At 60.5% G+C, this 13,313-nt stretch overlaps 1 protein-coding gene across 1 annotated transcript; it reads right to left on the minus strand.

Annotated features, from left to right (window-relative positions):
* Positions 1 to 9,313: 9,313 nt before the first annotated feature.
* Positions 9,314 to 13,276, minus strand: P3h4 (prolyl 3-hydroxylase family member 4 (non-enzymatic); the record flags this gene model as incomplete). Its single annotated transcript, XM_013519276.1, is given in 7 exon segments — positions 9,314 to 9,681; positions 9,861 to 10,005; positions 11,438 to 11,521; positions 11,919 to 12,064; positions 12,619 to 12,747; positions 12,850 to 13,021; positions 13,124 to 13,276. Coding segments are annotated over 7 exon segments (831 nt in total). The 3' UTR covers positions 9,314 to 9,658.
* Positions 13,277 to 13,313: the final 37 nt, after the last annotated feature.

A 13,313-nucleotide genomic window follows, 5' to 3' on the forward strand; every position in this document is an offset into this window, starting at 1 on the left:
TGCTGGCCGGGCATAGGGGCGCGCCCGGCCCACCTCACCTGGCCCTGCTCGGGGCCCCGGCTCCTGGGCCGATCGCCGCCCCGCCTGTGCCCCTCGCGGTTCCTGTCCCCCCGACCTTCCGCACCTGGGTGTGTGGCCGGGCCGGGTCGGGCCGGGTCGAAGTCTAGCCGGGCGAGGACCGGCGCGGGCAGGGAACTGGGGTCGGCGCGCGGGCGGCGGCTGCTCTGGGCTCTGGCAGAGGCAGCAACTCAGTAACCGAACAAAAGGAGAGGGGACTTGACAGCCAAGCCACGCCCCTCTGTCCCTCGAAGCCACGCCCTCCAGGGAGACGCCCACCCCCTAACGCGAGTTCATTGGTTATATAGTCCGAGCGTCCCACCGTGGGGTGGAGCCTCGCGCCCGCTCCGCTTCCAGGGCCGCCTCTGTTTATGCGTTCGCTATTGGCCCCAGGGACTGTCAGTCAGTCCTGGGGGTGGACCCCAACGCGAGGGCCCAGCCTCACTCTAGGCCTATTGGTAGAGGAAAAGCTACTTCCTCCTGATTGGAGTAAGGTCTGTCAGTAAGACTACGGAAAGGACCAATGGAAGCGATGGGGTGTGTCTTGCCCCACCCTAGCTCTGAGCAGGTAAGACTCACTCTTCCCTTCCCCCTACCTGTCCAACAGGTGAGTCAGGGTGCGCCGTGGGAAAGGACCGACGCCTTCGCTGGTCAGCCAGCTCAGCGTCAGGCGTGATGCTTCTTGGGCTTATTCATCCACGCCCCAAGTGGCAACGACACATTCGGAAAGAATTTCGCAGGTTTGCGCTAGGCTGGATTCCCCCAACCAAAGATGGGGCCCCCCAGGCCTGCAGAATTAGAAGGCCCGGATTTGGGTCTTGCTGCTTAACAACTGTATGGGTCTTAGGCAAGTTAGTTCGCCTGTCACCCTGTTCTCTCAAGCGGAGAGGGTCTGTTGGCTTTATCTTTCCCAGGGTGGGGGAATTAGATGAAGCCTATCTGCAAAATGTTAGCGTTTAATCTAAGGATAGGGGTATTTTTAGGTGCACATGACAGTTCTGAAATACTGTTAGGGAAGCAAAACCATCCCAGTTTGAAAATGCAGAAACTGAAGTTTTAAAAGTTCACAAATCTAGGCCAGGGCTGGGTGCTGCGAGGTGTGGCTGTCCTTGCAGCGACTTGGGCTGAGTCAGGCAGGTCTCCTGAGGCCAGGCATTGGATGGCAGCCCGAGCAACATAGGGAGACCCGGTTTTGATGAATAAATAGGTAAACACAACCCCTTTCTTCTCGTGCAGAGTCCCACGGGTAAAGTGTTGGTGTCAGGAGGCGTTGGGAGGTTTGGGAAGAAATCAGGCAGCAGATCTAAGGAAAGGAGAAGGGCCGGGGATGTAGCTCAGCGGCACGGCACCTGTCTGGCCAGCGTGAGCTCCTGGATTCAATTCCCCGTACCAAAAAAAGAAAAAGAAAGAGAGCATAGAAGCGAGACAGCAAGCTCCCCTGCAGTGGAAAGGCCTGGGTCAGATACCAGAAAGAACTTCCCAGTTGGGCAGCGGCAGGGAAGTCTGCCCTTTCTTCGGTGGGCCACATGGCTGCAGCTAGTTGCTGCATGGAGAGCCAGGGGTCCCACCAGAATCCATTCATTCAGCGCTGGAAAATCCACACAGAAACACAATCCAGCCCTCAGAGAGCTCCTGGGATGTGTGTATAGAGGCCATGTGTGGGTGTGGGGAGTGGCTGTTTAGAGAAGGGTTCTCCTTTTAAAAGCTTTATAGCCGGGCATGGTGGCACAGGCCTGTTATCCCAGCACTTGGGAGGCTGAGGCAGGAGGATCACAGCCTGGACTACATAGTGAACTCAGACCAGCATACACTACACAGCAAGATCCTGTCTGTCTCGAAAGAAAGGAAGAAAGAAAGGAAGAAAGGAAGGAAGAAAGGAAGGAAGGAAGGAAGAAAAAGAAAGAAAGAAGAAAAAAAGAAAGGAAAGAAAGAAAGAAAGAAAGAAAGAAAGAAAGAAAGAAAGAAAGAAAGAAAAAAGCTTTGCAGGTTGGACTAATGTCCACAGCAGACTTCTGCAGGCGATGGCCACTCCCTCTGCTCCCTTCACTTCCTTGACTCCCCCCCTCAGGCTTCCCTGGGATCTTTTTTGTTTTGGTTTTTGAGACAGGGTTTCCCTATGTCATCCAGGCTGGCCTCAAACTCACATTGATCCTCCTGCCTCAGCCTCCCCAGTACTGGGAGCACAGGGGTGCACTGGCCCCACTTCATCCCTGTCCAGCCTCTGCTTGCCCCCTGCCTGCAGGCAGCCCACAGCTGGAGGAAGGAGCTCCCCATCCTCCTTGGCCACCACTGCCAGGGTTCCACCTCCTCCCTCCCCATGTCCCTCCCCCCTTTGCCCCACCACACTCCATCCTAGCCCCTGGTTCCTCCCTTGCTCCCTGATTCAAACAGCAGCAGGGGCAGGAGCCCCCAGGGACAGCACACTTTGGGGGCTAAGATGGGATGGGTGCAGAGATGAGGCTTCGGCTGGACATGGTGGCGCACTCCTATAATCCCAGCACTCGGGAGGCTGAGGCAGGAGGATCGTTGTGAGTTTGAGACCAGCCTGGGCTACAAAGTGAGCTCAAGGCCAGCCTGAACTGCATAGCGAGACTCTGTCTCAAAAAGACCAAAAAAAAAAAAAAAAAAAAAAAAAAAAAAAAAAAAAAAAAAAAGAAAAAAGAAATGAGGGTTCAGAATCAACCCTTGTGTGTGTCTCCGTTGCATGTCCCCAAACATGTCCTCCTGTGGAACGACGTGGCACAGCGTGCTAGTCCTGAACTCGCGGCTGCGCCTGGGTGCAGGCTCCACACGGCCACACAGGGAGAGTAGCCCTGTCTCAATGTCTCAGCACCCACCACACCCCAGCCCATCACCCAGGGGCAGCTGTATCCTCAGGTGCAGGTGGGAGGTGGGAAGGGCCCTCTGTCTGAGTCGCCCTCCGCTGTCCTCAGGGGCCAGGGACACACGTGGCTGGGCCTTGGAGGAAAGGCCACAAGGCCCCTCAGCCAGTCCCTGGGCTCCAAGCCTTTCAAGGCAAGGATGCTCTGACTGCCAAATCTCCAGAAAAGGAAACAGTCTGCCTCCCATCAGAGAAGGCCCCTGCTCCCGCTGTAGCAGCCGTCGGTTCCTCCCGAGGTCAGCCCCGCGCCCAGCCCTGCACTTGGACCTCATGTTCCTCACCCAGGGACACAGGGTCCTCGGGCCACCAAGAGCAGCAGACATAACACAATCTTACAGCTGCCTGGGGCACCGGAGTCAGAGAAAGGGGCTGGCAGCCCGTCCCCAGCTGCCCCACCAAGGGGACTGGCCAGGAGGTGCCCCGGGAGGGGCTGCACGCTGTGAAGGGAAGGTGTGTGACAACCAGCCAGTGTCCAGGACAACCAGCCACCTCCTCCGCCTGTCGCTTCCTATCCTCCGGCGCCACGGACATATAAGGACGTGGAAGCGAATCTGCTTTGTGTTTGAATCATTTAGCTGAGGGCCCCTTCCCCAAGCCGGGATTTGGACCCACAGAACGAATACAGACATGCATGTACTCACATGCACACACACACAGCTCCCTCAAGCCTCCCTGGCTCGGGTGGCCTTAGACATGGCCACTTCTAGGGAGGCACAACTGGCCGCACTGCAGGCTGGTGACACAGAGGGGCCTGTCCCCTGGCTTTGCAGCAGTGACAAGGAGAACCGGAAGAAGTCCTTGATCGTGGGCTAAATCAGTGGCCTATGGCCAGGGATATGGCTCAGTGGCACAAGCGCCTGCCTGGCAAGCACAAGGTCGCGAGTTCGATTCCTGGTACCAAAAGTAAATAAATAAATAAATAAATGGCCTAACAGAAGCATTCGAGGCTACCAGATGCGGGTGGTGAACACCTGCAATCCCAGCACTCTGGGAGGCTGAGGCAGGAGGATCACAAGTTCCAGCCCAGCCTCAACAACTTAGCCAGACGCTGTCTCAAAATGAAATAAAAGGGCTGGAGGTGTAGCTCAGTAGCACAGAGCCTGCCTGGCAAGCACGAGGTCCTGAGTTTGATTCCTGGTACAAAAAAAAAAAAAAAAAAAAAAACCCTCCAAATAAAATAAAAAGGGGGCTGAGATGTAACTGAGCATGAAGGCCCTGCCTTTAATCACCAGCCCCACAAACAAACAAAACACAGGCAGGGCTGGGGATTTAGCTCAGCGGCACAGCGCCTGTCTGGCAAGCGCCAGGTCGTGAGTTCGATTCCCGGTACCGGAAAAAAACTAAAAAAAGCAAAACAAAAACAAAGAAAACCCAGGAGAGGCACCTTAGGCCTGGGATAGACATCTCTGTCCCTAGGTCCTGTCCTCTGAAACTTTCCTGCTTCAGCCCTCCAGGGTCCTGACCCTCCACACAGCGCCAAGGTAAGGAGCCTGCACACAGTTCTTGTCCTTCTGTACCCCAGGGGCCGGCCGGGAGCTCCGGGATGGGCCTCTTCCCTCCGCCACCAGGAAGCACACAGGCGCTGCACACGCTGAGGCCAGAGGAGGGCCAAGGGCCGCTTAGGGGTGGCCGAGGGCTGCCTCCCGCCAGGCAAACTGGGCTGTGTGTGTGCTGGGCGCGTGAGGTGTGGGGCACAGAGTGGACGGGCGAAGCCGGGGCGGGCACTGCAGCAGCCCTGATGTCACAGGGTGGTTTATTCACAGCTCAGCGGCTCGCTTCGGGACTCGCGCGGATCCCCGTCCGGGGCCTCCCAGCGTCCCCTGTCCCGCCCCTGGTGTCTGTCCCTCCTGGCCCAGGAGGCGGGTGGCTGGGAAGAGCCCGCGGCTGTGACGGTGGAGCCTGGGGTGGGGCGACCTTGTTTGCTGCCCTTTGTCCAGGGCCGGAGTCCGGAGGCGGAGGCGGGTGCCAGCCAGGGAGGGCGCCTAATTACAGAGGTGGCAGCCACACTGCGACACTGCTGGGACGCTCCTCACTCTCTGGCTGGGCGGGCCTGGGGCGTGGGCGGGGCTGGAATGCCAGAAGGGAAACAGGGCGACCAGAAAACAGAGATAGGACGGCCAGAAATAGTGCAGGCAGACGCCAGAGGGGGTGGGGGACGGGGGACAGGGCCCCTACGGCGCACAGCTGTGCCTGCTGCTCTGATCCTGCTGCACCGGGAGGCCGGGTGCAGACCCAGGACTTCAGGAGCCCAGCACAGGCTTGCACCATCAGGAGTATGGTCGTTTTTCCTTTCTTCTTTCCTTTCTCTTCCTCTCTCTCTTTGGAGACAGAGTCTCACTATGCAGCCCAGGCTGGTGGGGATCCTCCTGCCTCAGCCTCCTGAGTGCTGGGATAAGAGGTGCACCCTTCTAGGAGTGTGGCTTTCTGAGCTGGGTCTCCCCAGCGAGCCGCCCGCCCTCTCCTCTTCTCCCCTTCTGGAGTGGTTTTGCAGGGCAGGTGAGCAAGACCTCTCCACCTGAGTCACCCTGGCTCCTGCTCCTGGCCGGGGCGACTCCGGCACAGGCTGACACAGCGAGGGCCCCGCCTGGCCTGGCAGCCGGGCCGCCCCACCCTCCGCCCTCCGCCGGCTGAGCTGCCTGCCCCGACACGATCCTCTTCCCACGGGAGGCTCAGCTCACGCACACGCACACGCACTCTCCCACACACGGACAGCAGCTTCTCTCCCCCTGCACACAACTGAGGCTGGGGTTTCTCTAAGGCCGTGAAAGCAAATTCCTGGTAGGGCTGGGATTTGAATCCCTGGGGTGGTGCAGGCAGTGGGTGGCCAAGGCCTGGCTGGCACCTCTCCTGGGGGGGACCGGGCTCAGTACCCCGTGGGCCTCCTGTCCTCCAAGTACCCGCCCCCGGCCCCCAGCAAACACTGGGGAGGAAGCAGAGACCCTGCCCCTCCCCCACTGCCAGCGTCCCCACCTTAGCGGGAACCCAGGGAGGACAGGGGCCCCTCCTCGCCCAGCCCAGGCCCCGGGGGAATCTGAGAGTTGAGATTCTTGAATATTTCATCAGCACTTAAGCCTCCTGGAAGCAACAGCCAACTTACAACTCATGGGTAATTTATGGCCCTGTGGAGGGAGAGGGGTGGGGGGGAGGCTGGGACCAGCTGTCCAGGGGGCGTCCTCAAGGAGCTGGTGGTGGGCGACGTGGGGGGACCGGGCTCCAAGGCCAGGGACTTTCCATTTTTGAGTATAGCAATGTATTAAACATGAATAAATTAATAAAAGGGTCATCAAAACAACTGTGCTACAGGACAGTCTCAGGACAAGCATTTTCTGGCTTCAGTCCTGCCTGTCTCTGTGACAGCGCATAACCTCATTCAGAGATGACAAAAAAGTTCAAGGGATAGCCAGGTGTGGTGGGATACTTCTGTGATCCCAGCCCTCTGGGAGGCTGAGGCAGGAGGACCCCAAGTTCCACCCAGGCTGAGCAACTTGGTAATTTAGCAAGACGGGGGGTGTAGTTTAGGGCCATGGTAACAAGAAAGCGTCCTCTCTGGCTGTGGGCCCCTCAAATGACTCCCTGCTCCCCACACCCTTCAGGGCCAAGGAGAAAGGCCCAGCGGACTTGCCCCCTAGGTGGGTTGAGGCCTGGCCCTCTGACTTCTCCTCTAGGCCGGCCCAGGGGACTGAGCCTCAGGCCTCTTCCCCGCTGGGAACAGAACCTCACGCTTTTCTTGTGAGCAGAAAGCTGAGACAGGTGACCCACAGTGGACACTGCCACGTCCTGGACTCTCCTTTTCTCGTGACCTAGTGACCTAGGGCTGAGCTCTTCCGGGTGTCAAAGGTCAAGAATGCCTCTGTGGGGGGATGGGTCACTCAGCAAGCACATCCTCCCCTTACCTCAGTTTCCCCCCTGAGTCACAGGCAGGAGAGGTGCCGGCCCCCCAGGGCTGTTCGGGGCAGAGATGCTATCCAGGCACTGGTGCCGGCTGGGCTGGCAGGTGACTGGGGTGATGCCTTCCGGGCTAGGCCTGGGGTCTGGGCTGGGATCCCGGCACACTCCTGCCGGACCCCAGGTCATCTGGGAGTTTGGCAGTGCCAGGGCTGGGCAGGGTCACAGCAGCCCCGAGGGCGAACCCAGCCGAGGCTCTCCGGAGTCAGTGTCCCCATAGTGAATCAGGGTGTCCACTAGAGCTGTCCTGGAGAGAAGCTACAGGAGACTGGAAGGAGCCCCCCAAAAGAGGGCTGGGGGGGCCTGGTGCTGCCAGACCCATCAGGGAAGCTGCCGGCCTGGTGTCAGCTGGACACAGTCTTTTTTTGTGAACCGGGGTCTCTGCGTAGCCCAGGCTGGCCTTGAACTCATGGGGATCGTCCTGCCTCAGCCTTGAGTCCCAGAATGACAGGCCTGCACCACATCTGGAAATTGCTATCCTAAGTGACGCCAACACCTCAGTCCCCAGGCCTCTAACACCAGGTCTAAACCCCATGGAGGTGCCGGTGAAGGTCAAGGGCTTTGCCTCCACACCCAGCAGCCCTCGCAGGCTGACACCAACCCCAGGGCCTGGGCTCGCTCTCTTCCCTGCTTCTCCAGGCTCCCCCAGGGAACCCTCGACAAGTTGCTTCTCGCTCCTGGCCTCCCGGGGGCAGGAGGGACCTGAACAAAATAAAAGGCAGATCACAGAGCTTTGCTCCCCGGATGAGTGTGCTCAGTATATGCTACAACATGTACCAAAAAAGATTTTAAAAAGGGAAATGTTTTGTGGGAGCTTGTCATCCCACACTCAGGAGGCCGAGGCAGGAGGATCACTGTGAGTTTGAGGCCAGCCTAAACTGCATAACAAAACCCTGTCTCAAAAAAAAAAAAAAAAAGAAAGAAAAGGCTGGGCGTGGTGGTGCACTTCTGTAATCCCAGCATTTGGGAGGCTGAGGCAGGAGGATTGCTGTGAGTTTGAGGCCAGCCTGAACTGCATAGCAAAACCCTGTCTCAAAAAAAAAAAAAAAAAAAAAAATCCAGGCGTAGCGGTGCACACCTGGAATCCCAGCACTGGGGAGGCTGAGGCTGGAGGACTGTTGTAAGTTCAAGACCAGCCTGGGCTACAGAGCCCAAGGCCAGCCTGAACTGCATGGCGAGACCCCACCTCAAAAAGACAAAAAATATATAAATAAATAAATAAACAACACAGACAGAGGCAGTGCTGGAGGCACCAGGCACATAGCAGGCATCCTGCTGTCCACGCTCCCCTGCTGCCTGGACACTGGGGAGACCTCTGTGGGGCCCAAGCTGAGGCTGAGGCGGCAGCAGGGGCAGGGACTTGGGCCCCACGGGTTCTGCCAGCCGCGTGGGGACGGCAACGCGGGCACCAGGAGAGGCGGGAGGGGCCAGGCTCCCAGGGAAAAGGAGCTGCGTGAGAGAGGCGGGCACCGTGGGCTGCACAGGAAGGGGCACAGCTCGCACAGGCACACGCACATGGGCACGCTGCGTGCATGCACACAAGAAATCGCACGCCGACAGGTGCCAACCCTGTGCCTGCCCTGACGTCCACCCATCCCTCTTGTCTTAAATTCTGATCTGTATAACTCTCCGTTCACCACCGCTGGTCCTGCCGGATGTGAGCTCCGAGGGCACAGTGCCGGGCTGCGTTGTTCCCGGTTGTGCACCAAGCCCTGCCGCTCACCGGGCACCAGGAGGTGTTCAGCGCGCGTGTGAGTGTCAAGTGAACCCTGAGCACGTCCAGGCATGGCGTGCTCTCACAGACGCGCCCTCTGTGAGCCCCGAGGGTCACCCACGAGGCTGGAAGGGCATCAGCGGCCGCGTGTCCACCACACATGGGCACCCAGGGCTCTGTACGCGGCCCACGGGCAGTTTCAGACCCACGCCCAGCGCCGGATTCCACAGCTTGGGCTCAGGGGTGGCACAGCTGCCCTGAGCCAGCCTGGGGGAGCCGGGGCGGGCCACAGACAGCTGGGAAGGGGTGGGGTGGGCAGGGCCACCCGGGCACAGGCGTTGTCAGGAAGGCAGAGGCTGTGCCCCACCTGCCGGGGAGCACGGAGGATGAGGTCACCAGGTCCCTGCAGATAGACTGTAGCCTCTGGCCCTTGGTCCAGAAGGCATTTGGGTGCGGCACGGGGTCCTGGGCACTGAGGGGCGGGGCCGGGCACCTCAGGGGAGGGCAGGGCAGCCCGCAGGTCCGGGAGGTGCCCACTCGCATGCCTACAGGCCCAAGGGGAGCAGTGCCCAGCAGGGAGAAACCCCACTGACCCTGGAGTCCCGCCCAGCCTTCCCTGCGAGACCGCGCTCCGCGCCCCCTGGCGGCTGACCCGGGAACGCGCGCCGCTCCCAGTCCGTGCCGGTCTGGTCCCTGCCACGGGGGACCCCAGGTACTGCCCTTCACCAACAGTGAGCATTTATTGAGCACACACTGTCTACTGGAGCTCCCGGACTCCTGCTCCAGTGCTCCTCGGCCCTGCTGTCCCACTGCAACTCGGGCGGGGACTCCAGCCGCAGCCAGAACTCCTGCAGGATGTTGTCCAGGAAGCGGGGGATCCCGTCACCCCTGCACACGGCCTGGCCACGGCCCCGTGGTCGGGACACAGCAGAGGCAGCGGTGCATTCGGTGGGGACAGACCAGCAGTGTCCACAGTCAGGTTTTCATAAATAGTCCTTGCTGCCTGCCGCCTAGCTTCCTGAGCTCTGGAGGGGTGCGGTGACCCCTGGGGTGACCCCTTCTCATGCCAGCTCAGGTTCCCGCTCTGAAAGGAAGAGGCAGGTGTGGGGTGAGCCCAGGTCCTGTCCCTGCCAGAGGAGCTGGGGACAGGTCTCAGCCAGTCATGGCCCTGGCCCCAGGGTGGGGCTGCTAGGAGCCCAGTCAACCCCAGCAGCGGGTCCCAGGACCCACCTGTGCCCAGCCCTCCCCAGCCCTGGCACTCACCAGCCTCGGCGTCGTCCCCCTTGGCATCTGGCTCCTGCCACCAGTCTGCGTAGAGACCCTCCTCGTAGTCCCCGGGCCCCTCAAACTCCGCGTCGGACGGGGGGTGCTCCGGCTCAGGGGGCGGCTCCGCCTCCTGCAGCTCCATCTAGAAGGTCCCAGGTCGGGTCGGGGTGAAACTGGGTCACTGCAGGCCCAAGCCCAGCCAGGCTCCGCCAGCACAGGGCACCCTGGCTCCAGCTCGGTCCCCAAAGTGGTCCCTAACGGGAGAACGATGTGGTGGTCCAGCCCTGTGACCGCCAGTACCCGCTGTCCTTGTCCACCCCGCCCTGGCCACAGCCACGCTACGCTGCCCGGCCTGGACAACTCCAGCTGCGCCCTCCAGGGCCAGGCATGAGTCCGGGGACCCCTGCCAATGACCCCAGCGGCAGCCTCCTTCCACAAGACCCAGGGACACGACTGCCTTCCTCCAACCCGGCCCAGCCCCAGCCTGAGGCTGGGCAAACAGCAGGCGGCAAGAGACAAGGTGACAGTCACCAAGGGTTACAACTCTCAGAGCTCTTACTGCAGGCTGGCTCTACAAGTGCTTTACAATCTTCTCTTTTTCCTGTCCTGGGGATCGAACCCAGGGCCTCTCCACCCATCTGAGCTGTATCCCCAACCCCTTTTTAATTATTTATTTATTTATTTATTTACTTTTTGTCTTTTTGAGACAGGGTCTTGCTATGCAGTTCAGGCTGGCCTTGAGCTCACTTTGTAGCCCAGGCTGGCCTTGAACTCACAACAATCCTCCTGCCTCAGCCTCCTGAGTGCTGGGATTACAGGCGTGAGCTACCACGCCTGGCTCCCTTTTTTATTTTTTAAGACAGGGTCTCGCTAAGTTGCTAAACTGTCCAGGCTGGGCTTGAACATGGATCCTCCTGCCTCAGCCTCCCCAGGTTCCCATCCCCAGTGCTGGGATGACAGGCGTACACCACTATGCCTCACCCACTTTATGTTCTTGGTCTTGCTCATCTCTCACCTGCACAAAGTGAGCAGGGCACTCTCGGCCCTTTGGGTGGTTGGACAGTGGTGAGGTTACCTAAGACTTGCCTGAGGCCACCAAGAAGCTAAGCAGTGGGGCCAGCTGTGACTAGAGCGCTAGCCTGCGGCTACCGCACACCACCCTGTCACTCACTGGCTCCTCCACGCTTGCTGCTGGAGGCCAGTTCTGTCCCAGCTGCCATAGGCGCCTTCTGTCCCCCGGGAGGAAGGGGCTGGGGTGGGAGGGAGCAGGGCTGCCCCAGTCCAGGTTTGGGGGCAGGGAGAGCCCAAGCTGACACTGCAGACCCGGGCTGCCGGCTCTCCTGTCCTGGGTCTGCCACAAACAGGCTGGGTCAGATAGCCTAGGCTCCTGACACGAAGTCTCAGAGGAGGCTGAAACAGGAGGGCCCAGAACCAGGGACCCAGGGAGCTTTCCTAAAGGAGGCACCATGTCAGCCAGGCTTGGGCCAGTATAGGAGGGCCCTGGGGTCCCCAAGTTGAGCAGAGAAGGGTAGTTCTGGGGACCCCATAGCCCCGCTGAGGCCAAGGACACTGACCTCGTCATCAGCCTGCAGGTGTGCGCGAGAGTAGTCCAGCAGCTGCCGAAGCTCGGCCGTCTGATTGTGGTAGAGCGCGGCCTCCTGGGGGAGGGAGACACATGGGTGAGCAAGCTCTGTTGGTCTCGAGGATGGACAAAGAGACCTGCGCTCAGGCCTGCTGCCCTGCCCAGCTGGAGGACCAGGGAGCAACGGCAGCTCTCGAGCCGATCACGCAGTCAGAGCCACTGGGAGCTCTCGGCTGGGGAGGGTTCCGGGGTTCCAGGGGTTCCAGGATTCAGGGAGAAAGAGCACCAGGACCCACCAGCGATGTCCGCCACCCACAACGACAGCAGCTATCACTGCGTGCCACGTGCCAGCGACACTTTCAGAAGGCTCAGCAACGTCCCCAGGCTACACAGCTGCGGTGCTGATCCCTGAATCCAGGCTCTAGCCCTGGCCTGAGCTCCTCCCTTTCCCAGAAGCCCTAAGGGGCACCCACCTCCCGGGGCAGGAAGTCCTGGTCCTCCAGGCCCCAGCGTGCACGGTGGAAGCGGTAGTACACCAGGTTCTGCTGCATGATGCTGTCCCCGGGGTCGAAGAGCATGTAGCTGGCGGCACTGCGGGCGGCCTGGCGCACGTCGTTCACTGCAGGCAGCGGGACAGCCAAGAGTCGCCCCTCGAGGCCCCGGGGACAGCGTCCACCACCCACCTAGTGCCCCTGGACCCCACCAGCAGCAATGCAAACAGCCAATATTGCCCCCCCACCGAGTGAGCGCCAGGCGCTCTGAGGCTTGCTGAGATCCTACCACTCTCTGCCACCCTCATTTTACAAACAAGAAACCTGTGGCCCAGGGGTTTGGCTGGCACAGCTGGGGGAGGATGGCACTGAAGGACCAGGATCTCTCAAGGGTCTTGCCATGCAGTGGTAAGGCCCTCCTGGTACTCCTGCTCCAGCCCCAGCCCCTGAGCCTGGGTGCCTGAGCCCTGGCTGTCGGTTCTGCCCCGCTCTTCTGCAGCCACAGCCTTTGCCCCCTACCAGCCTCAGTTTTCCCATCTGTAGAGTGGGCTGGGTATGTGGGGCAAGGACCAACTGTGCTTAGGGCTCTGTAAGCTGCCAGTGCTTAGTTGTTGGCAGGAAGCCTCCAGGTCTTTTCCCGTGTCCCCACAAAGCTTAGACCCCTGCTGTCCCCCCGGCTCACACTTGTAGTAGGCGAACTGGAGGTAGTGGTACATGGTGGCCACGAACTTGTCCACAAAGTAGCCGCCCACGTTGGGGGTCAGGTCAGCCTCACAGTCCACCTTGCACTGCAGCGACTCTGCAAAGAGGTCTGGGGGACAGGGCGGGAGCTGGGGGCACCACAGGAGAAAAGGGCCCCAGGCCGGCTGCTGCACCCGCTCCTGGCCCAGGAAGTGCCCGCGGTAGGCGGTACCTGCTATGGCCGGGTAGAAGTCCTTGAACTCCACCTGCTCCTGGGCCCCCTCGCATCCCGCCAGACACCGGGCAAAGACGGCGAGGTACTCGGCCAGGGCGCGCTCCATGTCCTCGGCGCTGCTGCGGAAATCGCCACTGTTGTAGAGCTTCACGGCCCGGAGGAACACGGCCTGGGGGGGACATGGAGGTCAGGGGAACCCCAACACCTCTCCTCCTCTACACCTTGGGGCTGGGAGCAGGGACGCAGCTCCGGGCGTTCTCCTGCGGCGCACCTCGTAGGGCTGGGCCTCCAGGTCGGTGAGCGACTCCTCGGCGACGTCCACCATGCTCCGGTAGTAGCCCAGATACTTGGCGGTCAGCTCGTGCTTCGGGTTCTTCTGCAGGAAGGTGTACGCCGCGGCCATCGCCTTCTCCAGCCGGTCGTCCTGGGGGCGCACAGCGGGCAGCGCGCGGTCGGCGGGG

The sequence above is a fragment of the Chinchilla lanigera genome, unplaced genomic scaffold (genome assembly GCF_000276665.1).
Source record: "Chinchilla lanigera isolate Chin_1 unplaced genomic scaffold, ChiLan1.0 scaffold00050, whole genome shotgun sequence".
Classification (NCBI taxonomy): Eukaryota; Metazoa; Chordata; class Mammalia; order Rodentia; family Chinchillidae; genus Chinchilla; species Chinchilla lanigera.